Consider the following 21,312-nt stretch of genomic DNA (forward strand, 5'->3'; position numbering starts at 1 on the left):
GCAGGACAAGAAGCACTGGGCTTAATCTGCAGCGAGGAGATTTAGGTTAGATGTTAGGAAAAACTTTCTAAGTCTCAGGGTAGTTAAGCTGTCTGGACCAGGCTTCCAAGGGAGTTTGTGGAATCCTCATCACTGGAGGTTTTTAAGAGCAGGTTGGACAAACACCTGTCAGGACTGGTCTAAGTTTACTTGATCCTGGCTCAATGCATAGGGTTCTACTTGATGCCCTCTCAAGGTCACTTTCAGTCCTATATTTCTCTGGTTACCCACCGCACAACCACACCTCAATAGGTATATTTATTATTCCAGCCATCCCTGATTTGAAAAGTTTGGATTAGTTACAACTCCCGACAGACAATCAAATACACTTAACACCTTTCTGGCAAGAATGAAGATTTTATTAGGCACAACATCTGGACCCAGCTCTACAATACGGAGTGCAGATCTTCATAAATACAGTGGTTCTCTTCACATTAAGGGCATTCTTTCCCAAACGAGCTTAAGGAGGAGATGGGGACTATTATTTCTGTAGTCAGGTGGCTTTCTTTGTCCTTTTACGTTGTCTTGTCATTTATGTATGCAGCACCCACAGAGCTCTAGCTGCATTCCAGACAAATAACCCAGATACAGTCCGTGACCTGAAAAGCCTGAGACTTAAATGAAAACATCAATGTGACAAATAAAGAACAAAAATAGAAGGGAAGCAGGTGGGGTAATGCTCAAAAGTTAGATACAGATGTTGCAGCAAGATACAGCCAAGAAGCATCTTTGGCTAACACTTTGCATCAGCCCTGTGCGTATTTGCTGCTATCACAACATATTCCGCAGGGCTCTGTTCATTGAGTAGTAAGGTAAAACACATTGTGTGTCACTGGCACCCTACTAATGGGGGAGGTGGGGAAGGGGTCTGAGGCTAAACCAAGGAAACAAATCCTGGGTGCACGCTCCCCGTTGTTAGTGGGTGTTTGAAATCTAATTCTTGAGCCAGATCCACATTTTGTGAATGGCCTCCTTCTGTCTTTAAAACAGTCAGAATCAGAACCCCGGGCCAGGCATCCCCTGAACTTCCAAATCTGGATCTGGAACTAGAACCATAATTCGTGGCTTGAGCTCATGTCTGACTTTAAGTTTGGAGACAGACATTATGCAGCTCCTTAACTGAGGTGCTCAGAGCATGGAATAGATAGATCTTGAACAAACTCATAGAAGAGCAACAGTGATTTAAGGGTGTTAGGGAAGGATGAAAGTTGAACATAACTAAGTGTGTGTGACTTATCTAAGGAATGGCCAAGGAAAGACCCTGATAACTATGTACAGTATTTGAAGCATGTACCTACTACAGAGGGAGAGGAATTCTTTGAGCTCAGCCATAGGGTCTAGCCAGGTACTACAAGATGCAATTAAGCGAAGGAAAATTTAGGGTGGGAAATCAGCACACATTTCCTAATGGCAACATCTGTTAGACGGCAGAATAGTCTCCCAAGGGAAGGGAGGGGAACCCCATCGCCTGGAACATTTAAAGTCTGTACACTACACTCAAGAATACATTGGAGTGGACAATTCTGCGTTAGCAGGGATGGACTTGAAGACCTAACGAGTCTTTTCCACCTCTAGCTTCTTTACAGATCATTGCACAGTGGCACCAAGCATCTCCAGGTGCAATTGCCATGTCTGTTTATAGTACCATGTAATTCCCCTGCCACTACCTAGAGATCAAACTCTGAATTAAGGCCCATCTCCACCAAGCAGATTCTTCCAGGAGTGCTATGATTGACCAGCGTAGGGATGTCACTGTGCCCCTGGGTCTAGTGTCCTGTAGTTACCTCTCCATTTCAACGCAGTTCTTCCTCTGCTGTGTTTGTGAACCTGTGCTACTGGGAGCCTCTGCTTTGGGGTTCAATGAACACAGCACAAAGTCACATACCGTAGGAACATCTGGATGGCCCTTCCACTTGGTACCCTGCTTCCAACAGTGACCAGAACCAAGTGCTTTGCAGAAACCCAGCCACACCCATAAGCACCCAATTGTGCTGTACCCTTGTGGGGAGCATTCTCCCAGAGATGGTGATGACCTGCGTATGCCCTTGAAACATGATGATAGAGAACATGTTAGAGTTATCTTGGCCGTGTTCGATTCCAAGGGCTCAGTTGCAGCTACTAACCGCTTCCTGATGCTGGGGGGCCTATTCCCGCAGGAGCACCAGGAGGTTTAGAAATCAGGCTTAGTTCATGAACAGAAAAGGGCTACAGTCATCAGATAACTTATTCCCAGTGAATAATTTGAGCAGCTCTGTCCCTGAGACAGAAGGGATGCCACGAGGCCGCTAGCTTTGGACACTGCTAGCGCAAATCACAAACTTCTGTCATGAAACACTTTCCCCAGCTGTTGCTCAGAAACAAGTCTTTCCTTTCTCTGTGCTCCCTTAATGTAAGAGTAACTCACTGGCCAGTGTGTCCCACCGGCTGCCTGATCCACAGAGAATGTGGGTCTATTCCAGCTCTCCCCTAGCAATCCTGGCTCCTTAGTTTAAGCTGTAGAAACTCAGGGTTTCAGCTCTGGAGATTCTCAATTCAGTCCCTGCTGTTGGCCAACAGAGCAGCCACTACATAAACACTGTACACCCCTCTCTGGCAACCCTCTAAAGGAGCAGGAACAGCGTGTTCTGCATGGCCTCTTCTTGTTCAGAGAGTCTGCTCCCTCCAAGAAGTTGTTTTGTTCCATATTTGCAGGGCCTTTGCACTGCCACGTTCTGTCCAGGAACAGACCCAAAGGGCCAAAGCCACTAATACTATTATCCTTCGCTCTTCCAGAGTGCCCCAAAATGTGCCAGGTGCAGAATCTTGAGGTGAACTACCCTGGGTGAGCTACATTTCCCATGATGCACCATGGTCTCCCTTCTTGGAGAAGGGCGGCCCTACCTCACGGGAGTCTATGGTCAGGGTGCATCCTGGGAGATGTAGTCTGGCTGGGGAGCCCAGCTCACCGAGGAGAATAGGGGCATGAGGAAACCAAACTATCACTCTTATGAGACGTATTGGAGCATAAGCTTTTGTGGGTGAATACCCACTTCATCGGATGCATGTATCATGCATCTGACAAAGTGATATTCACCCATGAAAGCTTATGCTCCAATACGTCTGTTAGTCTATAAGGTGCCACCGGACTCTTTGCTGCTTTTACAGATCCAGACTAACACGGCTACCCCCCTGACACTTGACTCTCATGAGGAACTGCAGCATTGTTTCCAAATTGAAATATTTCAGTTTTTGTGCATATGGTTTTTTCAATGGAAAACTGAAATTTTCTACAGGAAAATTTTCATTAAAAAAAATCATGTAGCTGAAAACCCCATTTTCTACCGCAAAAGAAAAATTTCAGCCAGCCCTAGTTGTTCCATAACAGTGCCCCAGCAGCCATCTTCTGTTGCCACCATTATTGCTGACACGTGGTGGGGCCAAATCCCTGAGGTAGCTTTGGTGATCCCAGTCCAGATTTTTAATTTTCATTTAAAGCTGCCCCCCCCCAAAAAAGGAGGGGGCGGAATCTAACCCTGTTATATATTTCTCATTTTATTGACGTTTTTGGTGAAATTTTTAATTCACATTTTCATGTAGCCCTTTCGAGGATCTGCAGTGGCTGGGTTATTCAGGCTCTCACTAGCCATCATATAGGTTGTTGGTTTGAGCCCCACTTGCTCTCCTGCTCGAATGCCACCTCCAGCTTGGTCAGATGTGGTACAGGCCATATCGCTCCCTGGTGTATCGCTGGCCACGAAACCTGATGTGCCTTTGCTCAGGGGGGATTTTGGCTTCGGTACCATTTTCAGAATAAGATAGGTTCAAATGAGAAATGTTTTTGGTCTACTTAGTCACATGGTGGGTTTTTTTTAAAATTATTGCACAATTTTAAAAAAGTCTTTTTTCAAAAATTTCTTACTTATAAAAGGGAGTTAAATGATGAACAAAACACAGATATTTTGTGATAGAATTCTCAATTACAAATTAAAAAAAAATATTTTTGCCTCCTCCCAAACAAATGATGTAAAGAAAAAGGAAATGTTTTCTACTAGGCCATGCTGGTTAAGAGAAATGGACATATTCCATAGGAAGAGATTTGATGATTCCTGGGAAATACAGTGGGCTAGATTCTGCTCTTGTTTTACCCCTGTGTAAATCCACTGGGAAGCCAGCTCTCTGATGTGATTCCACATTTACTTTCAGAGTAACTAAGCTCAGAAACTGGGTAACTGCTCTGCAAATTACAGCAGAAGCATGTTCTAATGTGGCTAGATTGGGGAGCTCTGGAATCATGAGCACTGAAGGTATTCAAGGTAAGACAGAGTCTGAGCCATTAAGGAATGGCTTAAAGGATAATTGAATCCGTTCAATACAAACCACCCAACTGGTTTCTTCTCACCCAACTGGTTTGCGATCCCAGTTCCCACCCTCACACACACAAATAGCCCCACTAGTTAGAGGACTGCAAGGATAATGGGACTACAGATGAAACGTGATTGAATAGCATGCATCTTAGATAGTCCGCTACCTCTCTCTGACGCCCACATGTGTCCTGAGCCTGCACCAGGCATGTTGAGGTCGGCATCGTTGATGCTGTCTCTGTTCATTTGCTGTTTCAAACAGGAAACATGAATAAAGCTTTAATAGCCCCATCCTGCGGGGAAGAAAGTGGCCATGAAGCAAGAGGAGTGAAAATGGCTGCTACACCGAGCGACTGTAGTAGGGGTGTAGTGCTTCCGGAGGATCAGACGTTGCTCACCATGCCCGTAACCTCAGCCTTCCCCAGCCTCAGCCCTCCTCTCCCCCGCCTACCCCAGGCCCTGCCTTTTGGCTCCAGGCATGAGCAAAGCAACAGAGTGAAACCCTACGCCCCCTGTCGTACACAGAGCGATTCTGTGGGTCTCACTGGAACATGGCATGTGGAGTTTTGGGGGAAGTACTACCACACCAGACACATACCAGCCCCCGTCAGGCCCTGCTCGCACCCATATCTCACGTGTTCAACGCAAAACAAACTACTTTCCCTCTTCAGTGCATAAGATAATTATCCCCCACTCGCTCCCTTCTTCCCAGCCCATAGTGGAGGGGGGTCTTCTCTGCAATCTCAACGGGAGTCGGAGCCGCTCTCCTCCCAGCTGCTGAGGGCTTTAGTCTTAATTCTGAGTTTGTGAGGCAGGGCAGAATAGCTCCGGCCCCTAGAAGGGTCCTCTGCAGGGCACAGCTGGCTGCCATGGGGAAGAGGGGATATTTTGGGCACTTGCTGCTCATCATCTTCATCTAAGGTGCTTTTGGCACCTGGCTGCCCTGCCTCAGCCATGCTGGGAGAAGTGGCCAAGAAATGGGCATTGTCCAGCAAAGGGAACCGGCAAGTGTATTTCTCCAGAAAGTGGTAATTGCGGTAAGGGGGGCAGAGGGTGGATCTGAAGGCTGATTCGAGCCTCTTTGGCTGGTGAGGGTTCAGATCATACTGGGTGCCCAGTGGGGTCTGCTTTGGGTCAGAGCTCTGGAGATTTCTGGGCGGGGAGAGGCCTTTGTAAGCAAACTCAGTGGGCTCCACCCTGTGAGGCACAATGCCGTTTGTCCTGAAGCAGCCGTCCCGGGTCAGGGGCTCCACCTCGAGGAAAGGGGCGGCTGCTTTGTGCCCTCTGACATAAATCCCCAGGAAATCCTGGATGGAGCTGACCTGGTGGGCGTAGACATCCGGGCTGATGAGACCAAAGTGCAGCTTCAAGGCCAGTAGCTCGGCCCTGAGGAGGGCGTTCTCTTCACTGAGAGCCGACAACTGGCTCTCCATGGCAAAGTCATTGAGTCGTCTCTTTTCCCGGGAGCGTTTGGCCGCCTCGTTGTTCTTGCGTCTCTTCTCCCAGTACATAGTGTCCTTCTTCTCGTCGGGCATGAACTCCCGCTTGCGCCGCGAGGGCCCGCTCGTCTTGCTGCGTAGCAGCTTATTCTTGCCCTGCTGAAGCCCCAGCCCACTGAGGGTGCTCAGCGGTGCCATGAAGCTTTCCATGGCGTCAGACACTGCCACAGTATGCTGCTGCTGGGAACCTTGGAAGGTGAAATTCAAGTATCCATTATAAAACTGTGACCACCTAATTATTATTCATGTTCATTCATGCATGCAATTATTCATTTTTTTGGGGTAGTGCTGTAGGGCCTAGGAACCGCAACCGTTCGTCCAGGCCCCACTGTGCAAGGTGCGGTACAAACATAGAACCAAAAGATGGTCTTTGCTCACAATTACATCTATTCTCCTCGCCACTTTTGGAGCCAGATTTTCAAATGGTTGTCTGCACAACATGGGTCGCACAATCCCCACTTGTGCCTGCCAAATGGGTGAATGTCTGTGTGCTTGAGCAAGGGGCGGGAATGCAGGCCAAATCGACACTAAAAAGTCAGGTCGAGCCGACTACATCACTCAGGGGTGTGAAAAATCCACACCCCTCAGGGACCTAGTTAAGCTGATCTAACCCCCAGTGTAGACAGCGGTAGGTCAACGGAAGAATTCTTCTTTCGACCTAGCTACTGCCTCTTGGGGAGTTGGATTAACTACAGTGACAGGAGGACCCATTCCATTGCTGCAGTGAGTGTCTACACTGAAACACAATAGCCATGCAGCTGCAACAGGCAACAAGTGGTTGTGTACATTTTGCTGGTGCAACTTTAACAATGAAAGGACAGCTCTGCTAGCGCTTATCCTCCTCCAATTTCAAAGCGCTTGACGAAGGAGATAAGTAGCATCATGCACATTTTACATCTAGGGGAGACACAGGGAAGAGAAAAGATGTGTCAAAAGTCACGTAGCAGGTTAATGGGAGAGGCAGGACTTGCACCTCAATCACCTGATTTGCAGTTTGGTGTCATAGAATCATAGAAGATCAGGATCGAAAGGGAACTCAGGAGGACATCTACTCCAACCCCCTGCTCAAAGCAGGACCAACACCAACTAATCCTATCCCCTGGGGAAAGTCTCCTACTTTAGGAGCCAATTTTGAAAATTTGGTTCTGAGAGCTTCAGGCATCTACAACTGTATAAACTCATTAATTATTTTACTTACTAATCAATTCTTATTTGTTAAATTATAAAGGGATTCTTAATGTGCTTTATCACACTCAACATCATAGCTTAAATTGGCACGTCAGCATCTGCATGGTATGTGTTTTATAACTGTGTTTTATAGCTCCATCTGTTAGTAATAACTAATAATAATAATCCTTTAAGTAGCATGCTTTATTGGACTCTTATTAATCAGAGCTGAATCTTGGAAATTTTATAACATTTGGACGCTTCTTCCCTTCCCCTTTGTGCAATTGTAAAGTGCTTATGTAAGTCATGGGACACAGCTCCATAAGGATTCCTGGGTGGAGCTGGGGGGAAATTTTTTTCATTGAAATTTTCAGGGGGAAACTTTGATTTTTCATTGGAAAAATACGTTTTCAGCTGAAAACTGCCAAAAACTTTGGACCACCAGCCCCCCAAAATCAGTGTTCAGTGGAAAATTGTCAGGTTTGGGGCTTCCTGTTTTCAAATGAGAGACTGAAATTTTGGGAGGAAAGCAGACACTGTCTGCAGAAAACGTTTGTTTGACACCGTGGTTTCCCTCCCAAAAGGAAAAGTTTCAATCGAAAATTTGCAATCAGCTCTAGCTCCCTGCATGTGGCCATCAAGGGGGTGGCCAGAATAGGGGCAACATGTAGTTATTATTTATTATTAGGGTGACCAGATGTCCCGTTTTTAAAGGGACAGTCCCGTTTTTGGGGACTTTTTCTTATATAGGCACCTATTACCCCCCACCGCCTGTCCCGTTTTTTCACCATTGCTATCTGGTCACCCTATTTATTTATTATTCTTTAAAAAGAGTCCGAAAATGTCCTATGTGCTTCTCAAAATACATCAAAGATCCCTGGTCCCAGAAACAATACCTCACTCAGGGTGTTCTCTGGGAGTGGTGTGGAGGGGCTTGGCTACAGTTGTTGTTCCTGCCCATGGACTACAGGTGGGCAGTGGTGGAGTTCCGCACTGGTATAGGTGGTAGAATCTGTCATAAACTCTCTGGCCGTAATTACAGCATCACAGTGGATCGTGTTGGCAACTGAAAAAGCAAAGCACAAGAACCTATTTCACCCTGAATATGTTTGGGGAACCTCTGGATCAAAACTACTTTTGATCTCAAAGCATCAAAGGGAGACTTGAGCTGAGGACACTTGTGGTTTCTGACAGCATCACAAGGCAGAAACGCTCTGTTTCAGGGCTTAATCACTTACCAGGAATTATGGGGCGTTGTATATGACGGGATTCCTTTTGTTAAATGAGTCAAAGATCACCACATGGCTTTTTCACTGTGCAGCCCCATCCCCTGCATGGGTGAGAGGAGATTGCTTTCTCTCCATCATTTTCAGTCCAGTTGCCTGGCATAAAGGGGCCCTGTGAAAAGAATTTGGATGGTCATAACAAAATCCAGTTGTCCGGTGGAGCCCAGGCATTCAGAGTGAGTCTGATCCCCAGCCAGGCCAAGGGAGCCAGGCCAGAAAGAATAACAAACAACCCCTCCTGACCCCTGAAACATGAACTGACCCTGAAACATGTATATTCCAGCAGGTTTGCTTAACCCTTTCAATCCTGAATTGGTTTGCTCTGAGGTGGGAGCTTGCCTGAGATTCCACCTCGCCACTATTTGGAATACGGCAGGTGGCATGGGGAGAAGCAAGACAGAGTTCGAGATGGGAGCTGAATGTGGATCAGCGGGGCGTAGGAATTGGACTAGAGAGAGGGAATCCTGTAGCAGTAGCCTAGAGGTGGGGCTAGGTCTGGTATAGTCAGAAGAGGCAGTCATTGGAAGTTCTAATCTGAGGCAAGATCTGGCCCTTGATAGTTAAGGAAGAAGTCTCTGCTGGGCCAGAAATATGAGAGTTTCCATCTTGTACCCACAGAACCTAAACTCCACCTGTTATTTATATCTCCAGCCAGCAACGCTTCAGATCTACCCAGGTGTTATTTGTCTCTGGTGACATCTTCTTAGCAGCACTGACCCCCATCACCCACAGATCCCTATGTATCGCGCAATCAGCGTCCACAAAGGCAAATGGAAACAGCTTAATATCAGCAAGAACAATAGATTAGTTGTGGTCATGCATTTAATGCAACCAGCATTTCCCAGGGTGCACTGGCATCAAATAAGTTGCTCTCCAGCTCGAAGTCCGGCATGGCTCCTGACCAGATTCTGCTCTCAGAGTAGGAGCTGCCATCCCAGCTCAGAACACAGCTCCTTCTAGTCCAGTATACCATCTCTGGGAGAGGGCAGGGCCAGATGCTTCTGAGAAAGGTGACACCCCCATCTCTCGTCCTCTCATTTGCACTCATGCTGTTATTTTTGTTAATACTCCACCCTCCAGAAACTGCTCCTTTCTGGAATGAGACATTCTTTTGGTGCTGCTCATGTCCGGAGTCAGTGTAGGCAGAAGGAAATCACCATTTGTCCCTAATAGCTTCCTCTTCCTAGTGTTACGATATACAGAATCTATGCCAGGTTTCAGAGTAGCAGCCGTGTTAGTCTGTATTCGCAAAAAGAAAAGGAGGACTTGTGGCACCTTAGAGACTAACAAATTTATTTGAGCATAAGCTTTCGTGAGCTACAGCTCACTTCATCGGATGCTGTAGCTCACGAAAGCTTATGCTCAAATAAATTTGTTAGATTCTGTGCAAAAGTTACACCCTTACAGCATCTATAAGGCAACTAGCTAATCGTATTTCTGTGCATGGAGGAGGAAAATCCTGAACTCTGAGGAGCTCTGACTCCAGATCCAAATTTTACAGTTGGTCCCTAGAATCTATAATGGACCAATCCAAAAATATGGATGTGAATATCCAGGACCTTGTTTGGGGGGAGAGGGGGAGGGGCTGATTTACATTTACACTCAGACCCCTTTATACCACTCTACAAATGGGTGTAAATTATGTTTGAACTCATTTCTATGCAGCCACTTTACACTGCATGAGAGATTCTCATTTACAACTAAGATCCCTTTAAATGTCTCCAGCAATGTAAACTGGTCTTAGAGTTCAGACCCATCTTCCCTTTTCCCCCTTAACTCTTTCCTCAAGCGGTATCTGGATTTCTTTTTAGTGTGCGAGGTGTTTGGTTGTTTGTTTTCTGAAGTGAAAATCTACTTTTGATTATGTATAAGCTTAGCTCAGGGTAATTTGAGGGGTGTTTGTGTGTGTGTGTGTTTGTGCACGTAGCTGTGTTACTTCACTGCCCCACACAGACACCGATACGCACACACACATACACACCGCCCCCCTCAGAAGTTAAAAGTGATACAAAATACTTCATTTTTAAATACACTTCCAAATAAATTAGAGGACAAAGTGAAGTGCCATCCATGGGCCATATTGTGATTTCAAGAGTGGATGATAGGCCACGTTCCAATCTCACAGACACGAGTGTCAATCCGGAGAAAGCCCGCTGAAATAACTGGAGTTACTCCAGTTTTACACTTGTGAAACCGAGAGCAGAATCTGGCCCACTAGGGAGGCAGAAGATTTTAAATCAGCACAGAATTTGACCCACTGATGTTATTGGCATTACGCCTGCTGGTGTAACTGAGATCAGAATTCACCCCGTTGTTACTCCAGAATTACAGTAGTGCCAAGTGAGATTAGAATCTGGCCCAGTGAAGTTACTCTGGATTTCCACTAGTTCAATGAGATCATTATCTGCCCACAGTGAGCACAGTATATGTTCACAACAGAAAACCTCTGCAGAAGTTCAATTAACCGATGCACACACAGACCCCGTGTTATGAGCAGGTTATTAGTCAATACAGTTTCATTCTACCCTGCAATGTATTAACTTTCTTAGTAACAGAAAACGCAATCTGTGGTTTGGTAATATTTCAGATCACGTGCTAAAACCTTCGACCTATTTAAGGCAAAAGGTGACCAAGTTCTAATTACTCAGATTCCTGCGCATGTTATGTTTGTATTAATGCAGTGGTTACCAGACGCTATTGAGGAACACGCTTTTTTAAAATTAATTGTTGGTGAGAGCAGACAGCTGGGAGTAAAGCAAAGTAGGGTCAGTGGTTTACATTCAGGGGGCTTCAGGAGAACTTCTCCTTTGGTTTCTATTTCCACAAGCTTCCCTGTCGGTGAACATCACTTTGAGGTTCCAATGAACCCAAAACTCAAAGCAAAATTAACTCAGAAACTATCTATAGCCATATAAATAAGAAGAAAACAAAGAAAGAAGAAGTGGGACCGCTAAACACTGAGGATGGAGTGGAGGTTAAGGATAATCTAGGCATGGCCCAATATCTAAACAAATACTTTGCCTCAGTCTTTAATAAAGCTAATGAGGATCTTAGGGATAATGGTAGCATGACAAATGGGAATGAGGATATGGAGGTAGATATTACCATATCTGAGGTAGAAGCGAAACTCGAACAGCTTAATGGGACTAAATCGGGGGGCCCAGATAATCTTCATCCAAGAACATTAAAGGAAGTGGCACATGAAATTGCAAGCCCAGGGGTTGTACCGTATGACTGGAGAATTGCTAACATAGTTCCTATTTTTAAGAAAGGAAAAAAAAGTGATCCGGGTAACTACAGGCCTGTTAGTTTGACATCTGTAGTATGCAAGGTCTTGGAAAAAAATTTTGAAGGAGAAAGTAGTTAAGGATGTTGAGGTCAATTATAAATGGGACAAAATACAACATGGTTTTACAAAAGGTAGATCGTGACAAACCAACCTGATCTCCTTCTTTGAGAAAGTAACAGATTTTTTAGACAAAGGAAACGCAGTGGATCTAATTTACCTAGATTTCAGTAAGGCATTTGATACGGTGCCACATGGGGAATTATTAGTTAAATTGGAAAAGATGGGGATCAATATGAAAATTGAAAGGTGGATAAGGAATTGGTTAAAAGGGAGACTACAGTGGGTCCTACTGAAAGGTGAACTGTCAGACTGGAGGGAGGTTACCGGTGGAGTTCCTCAGGGATCCGTTTTGGGACCAATTTTATTTAATCTTTTTATTACTGACCTCGGCACAAAAAGTGGGAGTGTGCTAATAAAGTTTGCAGATGATACAAAGCTGGGAGGTATTGCCAATTCAGAGAAGGACCGGGATATCATACAGGAGGATCTGGATGACCTTGTAAACTGGAGTAATAGTAATAGGAAACAATTTAATAGTGAGAAGTGTAAGGTCATGCATTTAGGGATTAATAACAAGAATTTTAGTTATAAGCTGGGGACGCATCAATTAGAAGTAACGGAGGAGGAGAAGGACCTTGGAGTATTGGTTGACTACAGTGTGACTATGAGCCGCCAATGTGATATGACCGTTTAAAAAGCTAATGCGGTCTTGGGATGCATCAGGCGAGGTATTTCCAGTAGAGATAAGGAGGTGTTAGTAACGTTATACAAGGCACTGGTGAGACCTCACCTGGAATACTGTGTGCAGTTCTGGTCTCCCATGTTTAAGAAGAATTAATTCAAACTTGAACAGGTACAGAGAAGGGCTACTAGGATGATCCGAGGAATGGAAAACCTGCCTTAGGAAAGGAGACTCAAGGAGCTTGGCTTGTTTAGCCTAACCAAAAGAAGGTTGAGGGGAGATATGATTGTTCTCTATAAATATATCAGAGGGATAAATACCGGAGAGGAAGAGGAATTATTTAAGCTCAGTACCAATGTGCACACAACAACAAATGGATATAAACTGGCCATTGGGAAGTTTAGACTTGAAATTAGACGAAGGTTTCTAACCATCACAGGAGTGAAGTTCTGGAATAGCCTTCCAAGGGAAGCAGTGGGGGCAAAAGACCTATCTGGCTTCCAGATTAAACTCAACAAGTTTATGGAGGAGAAGGTATGATGGGATAATATGATTTTGGCAATTAATTGATCTTTAACTATTCATTGTAAATAGGCCCAAATGCCTGTGAAGGGATGTTAGATGGGGTAGGATCTGAGTTACTACAGAGAATTCTTTCCTGTGTATCTGGCTGGCGAATCTTGCCCACATGCTCAGGGTATTTGGGGTTGGGAAGGAATTTTCCTCCAGGGCAGATTGGAAGAGGCCGTGGAGTTTTTTTGCCTTCCTCTGTAGCATGGAGCATGGGACACTTGCTGGAGGATTCTCTGCACCTTGAAGTCTTTAAACCACGAGTTGAGGACTTCAGTACCTCAGACATAGGTGAGAGGTTTATTGCAGGAGCGGGTGGGTGAGATTCTGTGGCCTGCATTGTGCAGGAGGTCAGACTAGATGATCATAATGGTCCCTTCTGACCTTAATATCTATGAGTCTATGGGTAACCCAGCAAAGCCATGGATTTACTACAGTTCTATTTAAGAGCACAAAACAATTGCTGGTGCATGACATGGCACAGTTGCAAATCTATCAATAGGGCCAGATTTGCCAAAGTGCTCAAGCACTCACAATCAGGGCCAGATTCTCAAAAGAATCCAGCTCCCATTTGGGTTCCAAGCTTCTGGGCTAATCTGGCCCTGAGCGCCACAATGAGAACTGCAGGGACCTGAGTGATTTTGAAACTATGGCACCAGCTGTAAATGCTGAGAAACTTGAAAAACTGGCCCTTTGAGCAGATTCTGACTCGGAAGCATATTTTGACCCTTCTTGGGTTTTAAAAATGATGGATTATAGATATATCTCCTCCCCACCTCTCCCTTTATCCTAACCCTCTTTGTTGTCTTTCTGTATTATGATGAATCTAGTATTTCGGTATATTTGTTGCATTGGGAAAAAATAATTTTTAATAATGATGGATGCAAATCCAATCATTAGTTTCTAGGACTTGAGACATGCAGGTTGTTCACAAGGGGTATGATAGACTAAATGATAGAAAGTTAGCCTGGAGAGGAGTATTTACAAACCTTTAAAATAGATGTGAATTACATACACATCTCTCTCTACATAATGTGGAAATGTATAGCTCTTCAGCTATAAATGTATTAGATCACGTAGTTATCAAGGGATGATTTTATAGGGTTTTCTCCAGACCTTTCACTCTGCCCAATTTTAGATAACTCCAGTATTGGGGATTCCCCATCCTGTCCCCTGGGACACTGTACAACCGTTACAACTGGTTGGAAAATATGGAGGTTTTCCCCTGTTAATTTTTTTGGGGGGGGGAAATGGTTTGGTTGCTGAAATTTTTCACAAAAAATTGTCGACTTTTTGGCAAAATACTGAAAACTGAAATATTTCACCCCCAAACTGAAATATTTTGGCCAAAATCTTTCTGAGGTTTGAGGGTTCATTTTTTCAACCTTTTCTACAGAAAGCAGACATTTTTGCAAAAAAAAATCCAAAAAAAAAATTCCAATTTTCTGTCCAAAAAAACAAAACAAACCAGTTTCAAAGGAAAATTTTGACCAGCTCTCAGCATTCCGCCTTGGTTTCCATACCTTTCAAATCCTTGCGGCTGTCATGGCCCCCAATGATTGTCAATGATTCAATCCATAGGTACCAGATTTAGGACCTATTTCTGATCCAGTTTAGGCTGGTGTAAATCAAACATGAAGTCAATGGAGATACCTTATAAGCAAGATCAGAGCCCATGTCTAATCTGCGCTGCATTTTCTTTTTGTGAAGAAGTGACCTTTAATATTTTAAAAATAAGATTTACAATATACTGAATATGATATTGGTATAATGATTGACTCGAATAAGTTTTCTTTTTCAAGTAATACGGGGCAGATCTTTGTTCCCAGGTTCATCAAAGTAAATCCAGAGTAACTCCACGGACTATAGAATTTGGACTAATAATGCAATAATTAATTATAAGAATACTTTGAATAACAGATATGAGAAATATGTAATAAATATACAGTTATAATCATTTCATTCTTGAGGTGGAGGCTTTTCTGAATCCATATGATTGCTTTTGTTTCCTACAGGTTGTTTCTTTTGTCTGACAGACTGAAATCTTTAACATTGAAGTGAAAGTAATGTACAAATTATGGCCAAATATTTTGTAATTTGGTGCCTAAATCTAGTCACCTACATCCACCTTTAGGCACCTAAATTAAAATAGTCTAATTTCCACAGGTGCTGAGCACCCACACATCCATTTAACGTCCGTGGACGTAGTGGGTACTCAGCATTTCTGAAACACTTTTACTTACATGCCTAAATATGGATTTAAATTCCTAACTTTTGACTCCCACGTTTGAAAATTTCCCCCTATATTTTGTACATATCCACACCCAGGAGTTCTCTGTACGTGTACAGTGTACATCAAAATAATTTCAGAAGTAACAACTATTTTGAGAGCAGTGGTACACAAATGTTTCCTGCCATGCCCCCCCTTCCCATTACCTGTCATCTGTAACTTTTTTTTTGTGCAAGTTGGTAGAAGGCATGAATAATTTATTTTCATTACTAAATTTATAATTTAAAAAGGTTATTAGGAGGTAGCAAACACGAAGTATTACAAACTGCAAACATCTAATTTCAAAAGAAAAATAAATTAACCACTCACATTAACTATTCCTTCTTGAGTTCCTTCTTCTTCTTCCTATGCCCTGAAGTGGGACTGGGATCCCGCGGGACCCACAGGACCTGCTGCCATAATAGCAGGAACGGGATAAAAATTCAACAAACAATGCGAGAGCGGGTGGGAGTGGGTATTGTGTGGTGGGACAGAAGTGGGATTAAAAATCTTCCCGTGCTGCAAACAAATGAACGCCCCAGTCGGCAGCCACCCAGCTCTGAAGGCAGTGCCACCACCCGAAGCAGCGCAGAAGTAATGCTGGCAAAGAGGCACTGGTAAGTCTGCTGTGAAACGTGATATTTGTATGTTTGTTTTTTAAAAGGGCCAAAGGTTCTTTGCACACACCCCCCCGCGAAGAATCTCTTGTGCCCCCCGCCCCAGTTTTCTTTAGAGAATAAATGTCACTGAGAGATGCAAACTAACTGATCAGAATGAATCTGCAGAGTAATTTACAGAAGTATCTGGGTCAATCCGTTCATTTCATCATCCCAGATTTTCACCACTCAGGGGCCATTCCTTGGGTGTCCAAAATTCCCCTCTGAAGTCAATGGAAGGTTTGACAGTGCAAGGAATGCTGGAACAGCCTGCAAAGGTGAAAAATGCCAGCAACAAACCTCACATGTTCTGCTGACCTAAATGGAGGATCAATCCAATTTCTCCTAGGCCTGTTATCAAATTCACATTTTATCAGCTTAATACTTTGGAGGACCAACCTTGCAAACTTATATTGATGTGACTAGTCTTAACTCATATAATTAATACCACAGACTTGAACTGGGAATGAAGTCTCACGTGTGTAAGGGTTCACAGATTCAGACCCCAAATCCTCCAACACACAGGGACATGTTCTCTAAAATTTGGGAACCCCCACCCCCTGCCGGCATGGCTTTAGCAGGTCCTCAGCTTTGCAGAGCAGAAGAACAGAGGGGTGATGATAATCAGAGTCAGTGCGAGGCATAAGCAGACGAAGCAATTGCTTAGGGCCCCAAGCAACTCAAGGGGGCCGCCTATTCGCTTTTTATTATAAGAACTTGCCTGTTTTAGTATTGGGGGAGGATGAGGCAAAAATATTCCTGCTTAGGGCCCCCAGGGGGCTAAAACCGACATGGAGGATGATGACTGTAATGACTGGCCAAACTCTCCTTCCATTTACACCCACTGGGCCTGCTTCTCTGTTGCTCTGGCAGTGTAAAGGGGCCTGAAAGGGCGTGAATGCAACTTAAACCACTTGAAAGTTCCTTTACGCTGCCGTAGTGATGTAGAGGGACTGTAGGGTAATTGAGACTCAGACCCATTGGTTTCAGTGAGGCAGTTCCTTTTTAACTTTGATGGGAAGCCAGTCAAAACACAGCACTCTTAATATTTGTGGACATTAACATCCTGTTGCCCTTAAGACCCACTACAGTCCAGACTCAGAGGAGGAGCCCAGGACAATTTAAACCTGTGAATAAGGACTATAAGTGTGTGTGCAGGGGACTGAAGGATCTAGTCCTTAACTGAATCATGGCTGTGCCCTGTGGCCTATAGAGAAGCAATAAATAAAAGATTAAAACAGGTCCGTAGGCTGCATCGCAGATGGCAGGGCGGTGAGCACTTTAATATCTACACGTGTATTTATGTATTAAGGAGTACGGTTTAGCAGTTCTACACTAAAAATAATTGGCACACTATAGGCTCTGTTCACACTGATGTAAATCAGGAGTGAGTCCATTGAGGTCAGCAGGATTATACTAGGGTGATATTGGTGTGAGAGGAAAATCAGGCCCCTCAGCTAACATTGTTGCTCCAAGTCAAGCAAACTCATGCCCATTTTTAGCCTGACGGTACACAGTACATGCAGAACTGAAGAATGCTCCGTGCCCATTTCTTCATACCCAAGCGGACGGAAAATTCCATCTGCTTCATACTGAATCTGGTAGAAACTGTTGCCCCAGCAGATTCTTAAAAAGTGAAGATCAATGCACAAAGATAAGCAAATAATTTTCTGAGGGTTGCTCCAGCTCTTAAAATGACCCTTCAGCAAGATGAATATATGAGAGGCAGTCTATACACCTTTGCTATTCAGGGCTGTACATGGTCTTATCTTGCAGCCGGGCCCCAATTCAGCAAAGCTCATAAGCATGTGCTGAAGCCCATCTCTATTAACACTAGGTGACCAGACAGCAAGTATGAAAAATCGGGACCGGGGGGCGGGGGGCGGGGGGGGTAATAGGAACCTATATAGGAAAAAGACCCCAAAATCGGGACTGTCCCTATAAAATCGGGACATCTGGTCACCCTAATTAACACCCTCATCCACATTCGTGGGGTAATGTATCCGATGAGAATATATGTTATGATAACTCAAAAACTAGTGGCCCTCCAACAATGCTGTTTCAGGATGTTGTCACCTAGGCACCTGTACACAGTTCAGCAAAATGAAATTTTAATTTAGCATGAAAAAAAAATTCTGTATCAAAAAAGTATGTGGGATACAAATGTACCTCAAACATGTTCCACTGTTACCCTGTATTTTTAGTAGTTCTATGCACACGTTTGTTTCTAGTGAGAGTATTTTGTACTGTAATAGTGTTAACTATGTCTCCCTCACTAAGTTGTTTTTTACATAAATTGTATGCTAATTGATAATGCATTGCAGTGAAAATGGTTGCTATATACAATCGCCCTAAGATGGAAGGTACTCCAGCGATGTGTGAAAAGTGCATATAGGCTCATACTGAATGAGATTCCTGCTAGTTCTTTCAATTTGCTAGTTAAATAAAAAAATTTTGCCCAAAACATTACATTAGCTTCTGAATGTATTTCGGAAACAAAAGTCCCCCACAATACAATTAATGTAACTTTTTCATGACAGTGGATTTTAAATAAAACTTTTTTCTCTTAAAACATTAAAGTATTGGTTTCTGAATGCATTTGGGGTACAAACTTCCCCCATGACACAGTTAATGTAACTTTTTTCTCAACACTGGAAGAAGGTTAAACCAATGGGATATAAGCACACGCTTAAAATTAAGTGAGTGCTCAAACATTCTGCAGAATTGGGGACTTAATTCTTATACAAGCAAGATTGCCATTGACTTCAGGGAGCTGATAAAGACTGCAGGTCTTGGTAATTAGAAATCAAGAAAAATCAACAAAGAGAAAGGATTTGATAAACTGTGATTCACAGACTTTCTGATCTGTCCTGAGAATGAGTCTCATTGGCTCATGGGATCCCCTTGTTAAAATCCCACCTTCAAATTGAAGATGGAGGAGGGTGATTTCCTTGCTAATGATGGGCTTACCCACTCTTTGGATCGTGCTACACTATCACTTCCAGGGTGCTCTTAATACTTTAAAATAGAAAATAAAGTGGCATCTTGTTAAAAAGAGCCATTTTTCTGCTTTAGAAATGCACCAGAATCCACCAAATACCAGCTACCGGAAATGAAAACGTTCCGTGGCAGCTGATAATCCTAAACCCCTCTATATTCTTTTCACACACTTGTTCCAAACTACCCAGCTAGGGTTGCCAATTTTGGTTGGACGTTTTCCTGGAGATTTCATCACATGACATACTCTCTAATTAAAGATGAATCTTTAATTCCTGGAGACTCCAGGACAATCTTTAACCCAGCCCGAACGTTGTGCTCTGCTTTCTAGACACGTAGGGCCCGACTCCCTGTTCCCCTTGCTCCTTGCACAGTCAGTCACACCAGTGCAGAGGAGGAGTGAAATGTTCCTCAGAAAGGTCAATCAGACCCTCTGTCTGTTTTTCAGCAACAAAATAGGTACATTTCCAGCAAATGCAGCTCCATGGGACTTTGCGGGCCCAGTGGTGGTGTCTTTTTCCTGGGCTCTAATTTTGAAAAAGGATTTTTGCTTAAATGGGAAACCAGATGAAGAGATCTCCCAGCCTCATTACTTCTGTCTGCAGCATCAGCATCCCCAGAATTTATCACAAGCACCAAGGGGATCCCTCTCTTGAGCGCCTTGCAGCACTTAACTCATCCATAGATCAGTTGTATCGTTATCCCCACTTAGCAGATTGGGAATCTCTGGCACATATGGGTGGCAATGACTCGTCTGATGTCAGGCAGCCACTAAGTGGCCAAGCTAGGAACAGAAGCCAGGTCTCCGGATTTACCAGCCACTGCCTCGTTTATTGCTTTCTGTCCCCTTCATCTTTTCTTTCACCGAGGTCTTGCCAGAGCCATGTACAGTCTCTAAAGGATTTTGCTTCTCTTTTAAAAGAAGCAAACCCATAAGTAGAAGCTTGTCTAAGAGACTTTCTGATCCTCCCTCATACCTTTGTGTGCGCCAAGAGCACACCAGGGAAAGCACAATCACATCTCTCATTCATTAATCGTTAATATCAAGATTTTCTGTCGGAGGTTTCCCTTTCGCTACTTTATCACAGGAAATAAATGAAACGTCTGAAGATTCTGTAAGACAGAGTCACGCGTCCGCTACTTTCCACCGAGTCCCTATAACCCACGTAGTAGGTAACAAAGAGATCTAGACTGAGGGTGAAATTCACCCTGCATCTTGGTTCTCTGGCCCAAAAGCAGGGGCCGTTCCTTAGCACTACGATTGCACAGAGCACTAGGATGATGCAGCACATTTATACTGCATGCTTTCCTGTGTTTGAAATGAAATTGAACAGGCAGCTTACACAGAGCGGCCTTAGAAATATTCTCTCCTGTCTAAACTTGATTTTTACTGTTTCTTTTTAAAACCATTGGAAGAGAGGATGATGCACTGCATTAGGGTCGGATGCTGATCTTGGTTGCACTGGTGTAAAATCCCAAGGAACTCCACTGGAGTTGTCCCAAACTTCTACCAGTGTAACTGAGATCAAAACCCAGCCCTTAATGGCTTGCATAGAAATCAGCGAAAGAAAAGGCCAGCTCCTCGTGTATTCCATCTCTTGGGAGTCTCCACAGTTTTGCACAGCACCGGTTTACATGACTCAAGCAGTGGGGCTTTCTGCTGATATTTAAACTGTTTGACCATGCAAGAAAAGAGAGAGAAAAGAAGAGAGAGAGAGAGAGAGACTCCCTAGCATCACTCTTCCACTTCAATACATGAAGCCAAATTCTGCCTTTATTTACATGCACACAATCCTACTGCACAGATGTGAGTGAGGGGTGGTTTTGGTCTTATGCAGGGCTGGAAATAGACACACTGCAATCTGCTTACTCACCAGATTCTTGCTTCTTACCGGCAGCTATTTGTTCTGAAAGATTCCCCCAGGGTAAGGGCTTGCAGGTCCCCATCCATAGACAGACCAACCAAGGTAGAACGCTCCACTCGCTACCGAACCCTGGAACATGTGGAATGCTCCACTCACCGCTGAACTGCAGCCACCTCCATGGTGGAATGTGGCCAGAGTTTAACAGTACACGTCACTACAATACTACATGAAACCTAGGCCAGGAAGTGGAGCAGAACATTGCAGCAGCCAATGGAAACTGCCAGGGGAATCTGGAGGAGACAGAAAGGGTAAACCACCCAAACTGGATTTTGCTCAGGAGGCTTGTACTCCAGCAAAAAATGCCACCACAAGAGCTATAATGAGCACAAATAGCCATGTCCGTGGATTTGCAACTCTCCAGAAAAACGTATTAGAGACTTGGATAAAACTGCCTGCCAGCTCATGATTTCATCACGAGTCTCATAATATTTGGTGTTTTCCTTAAAGCCTTGGCTGCTGGAGTCATGATTAGGTGGGAATCTCAGCCTTTCATTTTTTAAAAAAGTAAGTTTCTAGCCCTTGTGGTTGCAGAG

General features: G+C 44.1%; 1 protein-coding gene across 8 annotated transcripts in view; it reads right to left on the bottom strand.

The window, feature by feature from the left end:
* Positions 1–380: 380 nt before the first annotated feature.
* Positions 381–21,312, bottom strand: part of NFILZ (NFIL3 like basic leucine zipper) — a 60,914-nt gene continuing 39,982 nt past the window's right edge. For 3 of the 8 annotated variants that reach the window (XM_037885677.1, XM_037885672.2, XM_037885674.2), the window contains exons 2-4: positions 8,284–8,443; positions 7,942–8,111; positions 381–6,066 (exon numbers count right to left, since the gene is read on the bottom strand). In XM_037885677.1, coding sequence (XP_037741605.1) covers positions 5,123–6,028 — 906 coding nt within the window. In that variant the 5' untranslated portion in view covers positions 6,029–6,066; positions 7,942–8,111; positions 8,284–8,443 and the 3' untranslated portion in view covers positions 381–5,122. Of the gene's footprint in view, positions 6,067–6,431; positions 6,443–7,941; positions 8,112–8,283; positions 11,314–15,531; positions 15,884–20,728; positions 20,914–21,312 lie in introns of those variants that run through there. The other 5 variants (XM_037885673.2, XM_037885675.2, XM_027824642.2 and 2 more) reach the window with 5 other exon arrangements.

The sequence above is a fragment of the Chelonia mydas genome, chromosome 25 (genome assembly GCF_015237465.2).
Source record: "Chelonia mydas isolate rCheMyd1 chromosome 25, rCheMyd1.pri.v2, whole genome shotgun sequence".
NCBI classification, from domain to species: Eukaryota; Metazoa; Chordata; order Testudines; family Cheloniidae; genus Chelonia; species Chelonia mydas.